Raw genomic sequence first — 13,721 nt, forward strand, 5'->3', positions numbered from 1 at the left:
GTACATAGTCGACGGTCAAGATGGCTCAGATCTTTATTAATGGTTTCATAGCTTACAAAATTTCATAAACTTATCGCGCCTTTAATTACACGGACCGAACAGTATTTATGGCCAATCCTTTGAAGTTCTAGAAACGATGATATTTAGCCCACAGGTTTAAAATATGTTTTGTGTATAGCTAATATGATTCAGTTTATACAATGAAATATCTTAATTTTTATTCGACCTAGCAACATTGTATACATATTTCATACGGGGAATTATGCAGACTAAGGTACCACTAATGGGAAACTTCTGCTGCACGTATTTAAAATGCTTTATTTCTAGAACGTTAAACTTGCCATTGTAATTTTGGGGATAATATCTACGAAAGATGCCTTTTATGTACTTTTCTTAATATAGTTTCGTTTTTCCTCAGCCACAACAATAATTACATATGCGTACAATACGTGATACAAAAGAAATCATCTAATTTAATCATTAAACTATTACAGGGATGCCAGGATGTCAGGCAATAGTAAGCTGAGAAGTGCCATAGGACTGTGGGAAGAACCTGCTAATGTATCAGCTGATACCCCAACTTATGCATATTCAACTGAGGATATGACTACAGAGATCCTAAGTTCTGCACCTAATGACATATTTCCAGACCTGCGCTTCATCGGCTACGTAATAGTGCCATTCCTGCTAGCAGTCGGGCTTTGCGGAAATTGCCTAACAGTTGCTATAATACGCAGTAGTTACTTTCTTTCGCCCACTGTCAAAATACTCTTGATTGCACTTGCTCTATCCGACACGACTTTTATTCTGACATTCCCATTCAACAAAAAATTCGTTAATGAAATGTTGGGGATGGACATCCGAGCGCTTACTGTGTCTGGGTGCAAAACATTCTTTTACTTCTTCAGATCCGCAAAAATATGCTCTTCTTGGTTGGTTGTGGCGATTAGTATCGAGCGATTCATCGTTATTTGTGTTCCTTTAAAAGCCAAATTAATATGTACGACGACCACAGGAAGAATTACCGTCGTCACAATCGTGATCGCGGTGTTCACTTTTGACGGAATCTGGTCCATGACGACTGATGTCATAAAAGGCGTCTGCCTTATGAACGTCGTAACGCCAGGCACGAAAGACTTGGCGATGGGGTTTGTAATTGCCGGAACAATTGTTTATTCCGTCCTTCCTGTTACCATACTGTTGCTTCTCACCCCATTGACCATCGTTAAACTTCTTCAAGACAGACGTGCTCGACGGCAAATGATGCCACCAATGCTGAATATAAACGATGATACATCACGAGTGACATTGATGCTGCTGGCCGTTACTATGGCATACATCGTGATGGTGAGTCCAATCTCTGTGGCCCACTCGGTGGCTTTCTTCAACAACCAAAATCTATTGGAAACAAATGTGCCATCTATGGTAATCTTTCGAGAGTTTGCACAGGTTTTGGAACAAATGAACTACGCCGATAACTTTTTTCTCTACGTGGCAATCAATTCGAGATTCAGACAAAAATTGAAAAGTATTTTCTGCTGCATGTGCCGACGACAGGGAAATACCACAGCCAATGTGGAAGCCAGTTCCATTTGCTGCTTTCACAAGACAATATAACCTGGAAGTATTTCAGCCTCTCTTCAACTGTGTCTTTGTTTCAACAGTTCCAGGGAGGACTAGTTTGATCTTTGGACATGCTGATTGGTGTAATACGAGAAGAATTCGTCTTAATACATAAACTGAATGAACGCACAAAGTCTAAGGGTATAAATTAAATTTTAGATGTGATCGAAAGAATAGGAATGAACTGAACATACTTCATCGTAAAATCTGAGTTCTTTTCAAGCATTATCCTGCGTAGTATCTCGAGGATCTGAGCCACTGAATGTAATATATATTTAAACCTCATGAATCACGCAATTCAAACATGTTTGTGACTTTAACATATTCTTGCTGGTTTGAGTTCTGGGAAAGACCCAGAGGGGTACAGGTGAATAACCGGCCTTACGGTATATGTGCGATAATCAAACACAGTGTTTCGCCATGTTACATTCTATATTCTGCCCGCTTTCTGAAATGATTTAGAGGTTGTAATTGTATTCTATTATGTCCGATTTGGTTGCATAATCTATCGTGCAACAACTTCCTTCAAAATATCTATACTGCAGTGTTCGTCCGCATAGCTTGTTGAACACAAATGCGTGGAATTTGATTTTGCAAACTTTTCTGAACTGGGAATTACATTACAGCGTTTTCTTTTTCACCAAAATATTTTTAAAATATCCAGTACTTTTCATCAAAATAACTTCTGTATTAAACAATTTAGTCAATAGAATTGAGTTTGTTCGCAATTACAAGTAGACAATTTTATTCAGATAAATAACTCCGCCTAAGGGACAAGATACTGGCTGTAAAACATGGTTAGATTTTGATAGGTAAAGAGCATACGTATGTTTTTGCTTTTTTATGTTTTTAATGTCACAGTAGAATACAATGGGATTGGGCACAAAGTCTAAAAACTTAACTGAGCCCTGTCCTCAATAATGAAAAATTATTGGTTGAAAAGAGAGAGAGAGAAAGAGAGTAACAGGACAGTAATCACAGTCTTAGTAAGTTATTGAAATCATCCAGTAGGAGTTGTATATTTGCATACATGATGCAAAATTCTATATTTTACATTCGCATCGCCCTTTCCATAATAAAGTAAATCTAAGCTAATACTCGCATTTGACAAGTAAAGTTTTCATCAACTCATCTCGATGTCTACTGTATTTGGTATAGAACATAAAAAAGAGTATGATGGTTTCTATCCCACTGCATGAACAAAAAGGAGTGTCAGAAGTTGAACACAGTAAAGATCAGCTTTTAATGAACTTACATTGTGTCATAATCTAGTATGGATAATATCCAGTATCCAGTTAATAAAACTTGGTATTTTGCTAGATACGATATTTGCACATAAACACATTTTATCTTGTTCAAGATTGTTCCACCAAGATAAAGTTAAAAGTACAAAAGATGATTTGGTAGAATTTAGCCTGAAATTGCAAATGACCATATTATTCGAACGTCGAAGGTTATAATTTGTTTGTTCGGACACAAGGGGAGGGAGTAATGCAATGATATAATCTGGATTTCGGCTCATTTTAATGTTGCAGAATGTTATGCATTTAAGACTTTTCCTTATAGACTGCAGACTTTCCTACCCTGTTTCAAAATAGAGAGATTGCCAACTATTGTATTTTGGAAGTCATATAACTACTCTTGCCGCTTCGAGCTGTAGATTTTCCACTTTTTCTAAATTGATCAACAAACATCCATCCGAGGCTACACAGGCATATTCCCAGATAGGCCTGATATGAGTTATATACATTATTGAAAAAATTTGCCTAGTTTTTGTTTTAGTTTTCCTAGCTTAGGGATTCGTCATGATGCTTTTTTTAAATGCTATCAATGTCCATTTGGTATTGGATGAAGCTATTAATCCTAAATATCGATGAGAATTAACATATTTTTCTCACCCATGCGACAGAGAAATCTGCTTGTTTTGCTAACCTTACTTTTCCTGTCTCAGTCTAGTCATTTCAGACCAATCGTCTCAGTCAAGGTGTCCACGCGCCACGGACTACTTTATCAAGGGACGTAGTCACAGTTGTCTTATGCTTGGTCTGATGGAGTTATTTTCGGATCAAACAAACGCTAACACTTTGGGACATTTAACAAAATAATTTTTGGGAGTAGAGAGAAAAAATAACTTACAAAAAGAAGATCTAGAAAGAAAACGATAAATGTAAGACAAAAAGAAAATGGACTACAAGCTAGGACACATATTGACTCTTAAAGGTAGGAGAGCAAAAATAGTAAATGTTTACCACCCACTGGGTACCTATTCCATTTACCACCCACTGGGTACCTATTCCATTTACCACCCACTGGGTACCTATTCCATTTACCACCCACTGGGTACCTATTCCATTTACCACCCACTGGGTACCTATTCCATTTACCACCCACTGGGTACCTATTCCATTTACCACCCACTGGGTACCTATTCCATTTACCACCCACTGGGTACCTATTCCATTTACCACCCACTGGGTACCTATTCCATTTACCACCCACTGGGTACCTATTCCATGTATACAGTACGCTTTTTGGACAATGGAAGTGTCGCAAATTATGCAAAACATGAACTAGTAATTTCAGAAAATTCACCACTGCATGAGTCAGAAGATCTTTCCTTTCTTTTTGATGACTGGGAAACAAATTAAATAAATATGTCTCTGCAACCGAACCAACTTTCGTCGTAGAAAATAACAAATTCAGGAGTGGAAATAAAAAAAAAACAATGAAACGGTCAAAGAGAGTAGATTTACAGAAGTGGACGAACAATTTGTCACAAACTTTGTTTTAGAGCAAGAAAATATGAATATCAAACGCAAGACATTGGGACACGTAAAACTACTAGAAGAATATCTTGAGAAAAACAAAGAGACGCGCCCTATACATCAAGTGCCGGCACCTGCCCTGAACATCATTCTCTCAAGATTTTTCCTTTCAATTCGTCAGAATGATGGAAGTGAATACGAGCCGACAACATGGAGAGGTAAAAAAGGGCATACATACTGATTGATAACACACAACTGAATTTGAAGAATAATGTATGAGCAAATAAAATGATGCATAGCGCAACTGATATAAATTCAATTTGTTTGAAACATAAATGAATTTTTAAATCAGTGCAAGAATGAATAAGTAATTACCCAAAAAAATATTATGTAATGAACAAGAATTGTATTCATAGTTTTAAAAGGTAAATTACCTTATAAATTAGAAAACTTGACTGATGAATCAATTTAGGCCCTCGCCAACATGGATGACAAATGATTAAAAAAAAAAACAGAGAGAGAGAGGGATTTGTTACCCTAGGTACATGGCTTTTATAATTAATTATTATTTATTATTAGCTATGATGGGAAGTTTTGAAAGATATATGAGACGAAACAGATACAATTGCAGCTTGGTTTATGACCCTGAATTTTACCAAGCAAGAGAGGCCCTAAAAAGTAAACAGAAAGATTTGAAGAAGAAAGGAAAAGGAGACAAACCCAAAACTGCTGATGCCGTAACTGATGATGACATTTAAAAAAAAAACTGTATGAATACTCGCTTTTGGACCCCAGCACACCGTCAAGTTTACTGAATACTTTATGGTTTAAAATACTTTGCACTTTGGAGTAAGGGGAGTGGGAGAAGAACACAGAAACATAAAGTGGGGAGACATATTAAAGCAAGATTGCGGACTTAACCTGGAATATTTAGAGTTTAACGAGAGACAGACGAAGACGAGGACAGGAGAGGACATAAAAAAACACGAGAAATGAAAAGCCAAGAATGTACGCTAACCCTCTATTTCCAGATAGATGTCCGATAACTATCTACAAATGTTTCATGAAGAAACATCCAATTGATTTTGGTAACCATGATCATCCATTTTACCTTGCCCCTGTAACTTACGTGCAGGCACCTGGGCCAAATGAGCAATGGTTTTTACGTGCACCAGTTGATGCCCGAAAGCTTAACTCGCTAATGAAAAAAATGGCTTTGAAAGTAAACTTGCCCGATTTGGCTTCTAAAAGCATTACAAAATCTAGCGTGAGAAAATATCTATGTCAGAAACTAATAAAAAACAATGTTCCAGACATTCAGGCTATACACATCACTGGCCACAAAAATCCCAACTCTCGAGACAACTACAGAAAACTTAATAATAGCCAGAAATGTGTTATGTCAAGCATACTTTCTTCTAATTTTGTTAAACATCCCCATTGTTCCCCAGTTGAATCAAATATGTGCATGCAATCTTTGAGGACAAATAATGCACTTACCAGCCAGAGGGAATCATTTATCAATCCACACGTTATTCCACAAACAAATTTCCCTGTAGCAAATTATTCCACTACTAGTAAAAACACTTGCCATATTTCCAAGACAAAGAATATAAATTTTCCAAGAAATCTTGAACTTGAAACTTCATCACATGGTTATCAGCTAGGGTCTGTATTTGGAGGGTCTTTGATACAGATTGGTAATTTTACAATAAATATTAATTAAAACACAAGTAAGTTACAAACAGTTTCACCGCCTCCAAAGAGAAGGAGAGTTATATACGATAGTGACTCTGATCTCTAATTATCCGTGAATAACCCAAACACGGACACTCATGCTACATGTAACTTTAGTTATAACAATACAGTAAAGTTGTCTGTCGGTGTGGGCCCAGTGTTGTTTCATTCTTTACAATATAATTTTCTAAATGGGAACTGATGAAAATGAAACATTATCTTGTACTAAATATTAACTTATTTTGTTAATTTCATATAACATCCATATATTAAATGAGATAATACCTCAATACTATGCAACGTTTTATGTTGTTATTTTTTTGGCTCGCGCATAGAAACGGTGTACTTCGGATTACACGGTCACGCCACATTCCTCGTTACCATATTTGTATTAATGCACCGCATGTAAATAATAATACTAATAATAATAATAACAATAATAATAATAATGAGGACTTTGTATAGCGCCTAATCTTTAGAAGCTCTAAGCGCTTTACAACATTAGACAACACCTATAAGATAAAAAAAAAACATATAATGATATGATTACAAAAACAAACACCATGAAATTAGAAAACATTAAAAAACATGCTGAGAATATTTAAGGTAGGAAACATTATTAGGTCTTTAAGTTTGTTCTTGCAGTCGAAATAAGTGAGTTTTGAGAGCCCTTTTGAATGTGATCACTGTGTCTTTGTGTCTAAGTTCAGTGGGCAATTCATTCCACGTTGCGCGTGAACTGCATTGCACAAGTGAGAAGTTAATTTTTAATTTAAAGGAAATTATTGGGTGAGAAAAAGAATCTACGTTGGGGTTTGGGCCGAGACAAGGAAATCCTAGTCGCGGGTTTATATTATATGTCTCCCCACTTGGACAAGCCTCGTGGGGAGACAAATAATATAAACCCTTGACTGTGATTTTTTTGTCTCGGCCCAAACCCCAACATAGATTCTATATAAGTTGGACATTATCAAAACCAAGTTCAGGATTTTTTGTTACGGATTTTTTTCTTCGTGAAAATCATAGGCACTGTTTTTTTCAGTATTAAACTTTAGGAACCATTTCTTGGACTAGTTTTATTAGGTCATTATTCATGACTCGCTCTATTTCAGCACAAAAAGGGGATGAATAATGCCAAGATGAGTCATCTGGAAAAAGACGAATAAGAGAGCTCATGCATTGGCAATATCGTTTACATGGAATAAAAATAAGAATGGCCAAGCACGGATCCTTGCGGCACACCAGCATTTATCATCATTTCCCGTGAATAATTATCATGGAAAATCACCTGTTGTTTTCTATTACATAAATCAAATTCAAACCGTTTTATCGGATTACCTGAAACACCGTATTCGTTCAGTTTAAATAATACGACCCTGTCTCAGACCCGATCAAAAGCTTTTGATAGATCACAGATTCATTACAGGAATTGGAAATGCCATGATACATTTCACTAAGCTGAAAAACAGTGGAGCGTTGGGAGGTATACTTATAAAAGGAAAGTTTGTATGAAAGTAATTATATACATGTTTCAAAATGCATCGTTCAAAAAATTTTAACACATAGCTGCGTAGAGAGATTGATCTACAATTGGCGGTCTCGTGTGAATCACCTTTGATTGGAATGGGAAGGGTGTGCGCAAGTTTACATTTATCTGAAAATTTGTTTTCCTTCAATGATTGATTAAAATGCATTGTAGCGATGCTGATATCGTTTCACTAAAGCCTTTAAGCATTCTATGAATATACGATCAGGCACAGTGGCTTTATTGACAGAAGTGAATTAATAATATCATTAATTACATTTTTAGTAATACTAATTTCGTTTAGGGTAAGAGAGCATCTTTTCTGAAAAGTAGGGAGAGGAATAGTTGACACTGAGGTAAAATAATCATTTAAACGTATGTTGTACATTCATCTTATTATTCTTTGCATAAAGTTATAAAAACTTTATGTGATTTAAATTGCATTGAACGTTCGAAGTTACATAGATATTTCTAAAACCATCACACATGGGACATTTCACAGCTAAGTGAAACTCATCATCTTTATTTGCACAAAAATGGCAGTCATTCAACACAGGAGCTATTCTTAACCTACCTAGATTTGCCATTACACCTACATATATTTACTTATATAGGAAACCTACCTATATTACCATTTTAGGAAACCTACCTATATTGACCAATTTAGGAAACCTACCTCTATTTGTCATATTAGGAAACCTACCTATATTTGACATTATAGGAAACCTTCCTATATTTGTCATTATAGGAGACCTCTACATATTTACCATTATAGGAGACCTACCTATATTTGCCAACATAGTAGACCTACCTGTATTTGCCATTATAAGAGACCTACCTACTTTTGCCATTATAGGAAACCTACCCATATTTGCGATTATAGTAAACCTACCTATATTTGCCATTTGTAGAAACCTACCCATATTTGCCATTATTGGGAACCTACCTAAATTTGCCATTACTGGAAACCTATCTATATTTGCCATTACAGGAAACCTACCTATAATTACTATTATAGAAAACCTACCTACAGTTACCATTACAGGAAACCTTCCTATTTTTGCCATTATAGGAAACCTACCTACATTTGCCATTATAGGAGACCTACCTATATTTGTCATTTTAGGAAATCTACCCATATTTGCCATTAAAGGAAACTTACCCGTATTTGCCATTGTAGGAAACCTATCCATATTTGTCATGTTGGGAAACCTACCCATATTTGCCATTATAGGTGACATACCCATATTTACCATTATAAGAAACCTTCCTATATTTACCATTATAGGAGACCTACCTTCATTTGCCATTATATAACACCTACCTATATTTGCCATTATAAGAGACCTACCCATATTGCCATTATAGGAGACCTACCTATATTTACCATTATAGGAAACCTACCCATATTTGCCATTATAGGAAACCTACCCATTTTTACCATTAAAGGAAACCTATCTATATTTGCCATTATAGGAAAGGTTCCATTTCTCAACATGCACAGTAAGCAAACACTGTGCGATGAGTTTTTTTTTTTTTTTTTAAATCTATATAGTATTGACATCATGTCTGCTCTTATGATAGAATTGTAATAACGCTGTTTAAATATAATGAAAAAGAGGTTCTCGTCTTGCACCCTTTGATTAACCCAAACATCTCCTATTCCGCACGGAAACTAATTTATTATAAGTAAGCTCCTATCAATAAGGTCAAATACTTTTTCATCATCAATAATAATAATAATAATAATAATAATAATAATAATAATAATATAGTATATAACACTTAAATGACAATTAAAGACATTTCTACAAAACCCCTGCCTTCACACCATAACGGTCATCTTTTTAAACCATAGTGATTATATGTTGAAACCACAGTGGTCACTGGTGTTAAGGGTAAGTAATTTCAAGTTTACAATTAAATATTTCAGAGATTAACTGAAAACTGAATGTGAATCGTCCGGACTTTGTAAAATGTTGGGTGAAGTTAAAGAAACTAATTAAAAACCTGCACTGCTTGTCCTAGTATAGGCTGATTAAAATGTTCATCTATATATAATAATGTAATCTAGGTACTACTCTCAGTTTATATTGCGCTTCTTTAAAGCCATTGGGGCAAAATACACGGTGATCACAGCGACCTCATTAACCTCAAGCTAGTACCGTTAAACAACCATCCAGGGAAACAACTCGTACATGCCAATTAAAATGCCTGTGCTGGTTATTTCCCTTTACACGTTGTCGCGCACACAATTGACATGCCAGATCTCTAAACAATCATGAAAGTAGAATTAGCAAATATACAGAAGGTTAAGCGTCATGAAAATCGTGAATATAAACTACAAAACATAATTTTACCAAAATTGACACCATAAATGTTCAGAACAGTACCGCGGATCAGATAATATAAAAAAAAAAACTGCTTGAGTTTGAAATTAAGATTTTACACTCAGGCAGTCCGAAATGAATTAGCTTATAATACAAAGTCGTTTCTGACACAAAATCTCAACTTTATAATCAAATTCAAGTGTTTTGTAATTTCTAAAGCAGGGAAAGGAGATTGGTGACAGCTCAGAGAATTTGTTAAGTCCGATAAAAATTGAAAATTCACGAGTTTTGAAAGATGACATTATTTTGGATAATTCTGGATATCGAAAACAGGCCATAACAGTGTGCCACGAATTTCGTTTGATTTATTGTGAGTGTAACCTTTTTCCAAGGATTGTCGCGCATGCAAAGGAAATCAAACAAAAATGCTGGAATGCCATCGATTCCTTACACACACCCAACAGTGTGTATGGGAATGTGAGACTATTTACTAATATTGCTATGGAAACCTTATTACTGAGATAATTACAGTGTTAGTGACTCAGTTTAATATAAAAGTGCCATCGTCTCGTAGAAAGACCGTGTGATGTCGAACCTTTAATACACAAATAACTGCTACATGTGCGGTCCCGCAAAGTCAGAGCAGAAAATAATTTGATTTCTTCCTACGAAACATAATTGATGGGCTGTGATAAAATGAGGGGCTGTGATAAATCCAACAAGTTTCGAATATATTACTGAAATATTCAATGCGTTTAACATGAAAGCAACAATCCCAATATGAAGAGACAACGTGATTTAGTTTAAACATTTGCAAGAAGTTAGGTCAAAGTTAGTTGAGTCACAAAATAACCTTCAAAATAATAATAATTTACATCTGCAAATTTCAATAATAACAAAACATACCCTGCTATGAAAAGATTAGCATGCAAGAGTATCAAGTCAGAGCTTCATGAACAAGGAATAAATTAAATATTTGATGTGCATAAATGTACATACGTTCAGCTAAATTTACAGTACACTGAGAAGATCCCTTCAGTTTTCAAATGTCAAAATTATAAGCTTGAACCAAACGGAAATGGAATTCCTAGAAAACTAAGTTTTATTTAAAACATCACACGATAGCTCCGTGTATGACTCTGAGTTAACAAAAGAGATGTAAAAATATGACATTAATCTTAAGTCGTTCATGCGTATGAAAAGATTCAACAAATTCACAAATTGTTGAAAGCAAACTTGCCCGTTGTAGATGGGTGTTAGTTTCGCTTGTTGGTAATTCCGAAAGACGATTTTTCAAACGTAATTATTTTCTGAATGTTTTACAGTGTTTAAAATGCTGAAAAGTAATAATATCGCTGAAATTCACTGACACAAATATTTATCAACTATGCAAACAATTTATACCAGAGAGAAAGAAGACACAATATATGCTGAACAGCTAGAATAATTAACAAAAGAATCGGAAGCAATTGAAAAAGAGATTTGCATTCAGATTTTTCCAAATATGTTAATTGTAATAGCTGCCTTTTCAAAATATGCATGGGTTTAGAGAGTACAAAGAACAAGGTCGAAACATATATGATGCTTTCAGAGAAATCGGTAAAGACAGAAAGCCAGAAAATGTACTGTTTGACAAGGAAAAATGGCCTATGACAGAAACGTTAGGGATTTCCTGGTACAGAAACACAATGAGTACTTTTCAGTGTACACATACAACAACAAAAAAACAAAAACATCTGTAGTGGAAATGGTAAACAAAACTCCTAAAACTAGAATGTGGAGATATTTCACTCAGTAGCTCGACAATTTACCAAACTAATTGCTTGATACAGCATTACTCATAATATACTGATGGATACGGCCCAGTCGAAGCAAGTAAGGCAGAACACAGGTCCAAAGTATAAATCATTCAACCAGGTTACTTGTACCACTGGCTAAGACGCAGACGAAATATTACAGGAATATATAACAGATTAATGTATTACTTAGCGACATGGGGATGAAGATATATAGTATCGTTAAATACAGGAACAATATAAAGAAATCCGGTGACTTGTTAAAACGAGAGTTCACCAAAACAACAAAACGAGTAGTTGGGATGAGATGTGTGATCTACCCCACTCCTTGTGCTTTTTGGCTATCGCTATCTAGGAAATAATCAAACATGGTTTTATTGCCCGGATATGAGCAGATATATAGAATAGAACAGCATCAGGGAGCATCAGCATCACCTGGTGATTCCTGTCTTTTCCAAATTACTGCTGGTGATAAGTCTGCGTTTCCATATTTCTTTTTCTGTTCTCGATCTCTCTCTCTCTCTCTCTCTCCCCGTTTTTCCTTTCAATAAAAATATAGTACCCAATATGAATGCATTCAAGGGTTGCTTTTCTTCTCCCGGTATCAACCAATATTCCCACTCTTTTGCGTCAGATATCGTCTATCGAATGTCAACAAATCTAAGCTATGGTCAGGTTACAATCTAGTACTGATACACGATTCAATTAACGTGACTTTATGCATTTTCCAGCGACTACTTGCGTCCTACTGGAACATGACATAATTAGCCCTCTTTGATCAACCATCATACCCCGCTGTGGCTATAAATTACCATGTATGTCGATACACGTCCCTAAGGCTAACACCCTCCATTATCGGCTGAAGAGAATTCACAACATAATTACACACGAATTAACAGACTTCACTCATTGTCATTACTACGTTACTTTGATTATTAACGATTCATTGATATTCATTTCCAGACATAGAATAATAAATTCTCAGCATAATTGCATTAAATTTTTATGATACGTCATATCTATTACAAACAAAACAACTAAATCCGAGCTCATTAATATTATACATGAATCATATAATATTTAATACAAAATGCATGCATGTAATTAACTTATGAACTAGACGAAAATTTAAAGTATGAATTTAAAACGAATCAATTCAATAACTAATTACAAAATTACATCATTGAATGTAGTTTGTATGCAATTGAGAATAGCCTTGTGCTTTAATCGAGATTCACACCTTTTTATGAAGTCGAATCTCCCTCCTTTCCTTTCCCTCATTTTCTGACATGCGTCCTTTGACAATGTAACGAGAAACTCTTATATTTCCCGGAGCTAAATTCTGGTTCGCCTCAATACCTTTGACTGATCAATCTCACGCGGGGAATTTCTTAAAAGCCTGAATTCCATATGGGAACACACACACACACACACACACTTTTAGCTGAGCCAATCAGGATTACTTCTCTAACCGCCAAAGTTTGTCGACTCCCATCGATATCAGAATAATCCTTTCTACACCGCCTTTATTAATAACTCTTCTGAAAAATATCATTTTATGACACCAGTTTCCAATGTTAGGTTTCCTAACATTTTCCTTATTTTTGTTTCAACCCTTGTCAATTGCCGCTATTGACTTTGCGTTAATATTGTGCACTCCATCTGTCTCTAACGGTTAACCGCGCGAGTCCTAATTAAATCCACTCATGCTTCCAAGCGAGAGAGATCAGCCGTCACTAGCTACGAAAATTATCGTGATGCTATTACTTACGTTAGTCATAATGGTTACTTGTCACCCTGACAGCGACAGAATGTACTCTGAAATTATTCAACAAAATTGTGAACAATTACTTGGGGTGATGAAGAGGGTTTTTCAAAGGACTGCTAAGCAATCTGTGACGGTACGAAAATAAACTGTAGACTACAAAAAACAAGTGGGTAATGT

General features: G+C 35.4%; 1 protein-coding gene across 1 annotated transcript; it reads left to right on the forward strand.

Annotated features, from left to right (window-relative positions):
* The first annotated feature begins 504 nt into the window (after positions 1–504).
* LOC149801522 (uncharacterized) lies at positions 505–1,617 on the forward strand. The gene has a single exon (XM_089956809.1). The coding sequence runs from the start codon at positions 505–507 to the stop codon at positions 1,615–1,617; it is 1,113 nt and encodes a 370-aa protein (XP_089812935.1).
* The last annotated feature ends 12,104 nt before the right edge of the window (positions 1,618–13,721 follow it).

The sequence above is a fragment of the Sinohyriopsis cumingii genome, chromosome 4, assembly GCF_028554795.1.
Source record: "Sinohyriopsis cumingii isolate HCF-2022 chromosome 4, ASM2855479v2, whole genome shotgun sequence".
Classification (NCBI taxonomy): Eukaryota; Metazoa; Mollusca; class Bivalvia; order Unionida; family Unionidae; genus Sinohyriopsis; species Sinohyriopsis cumingii.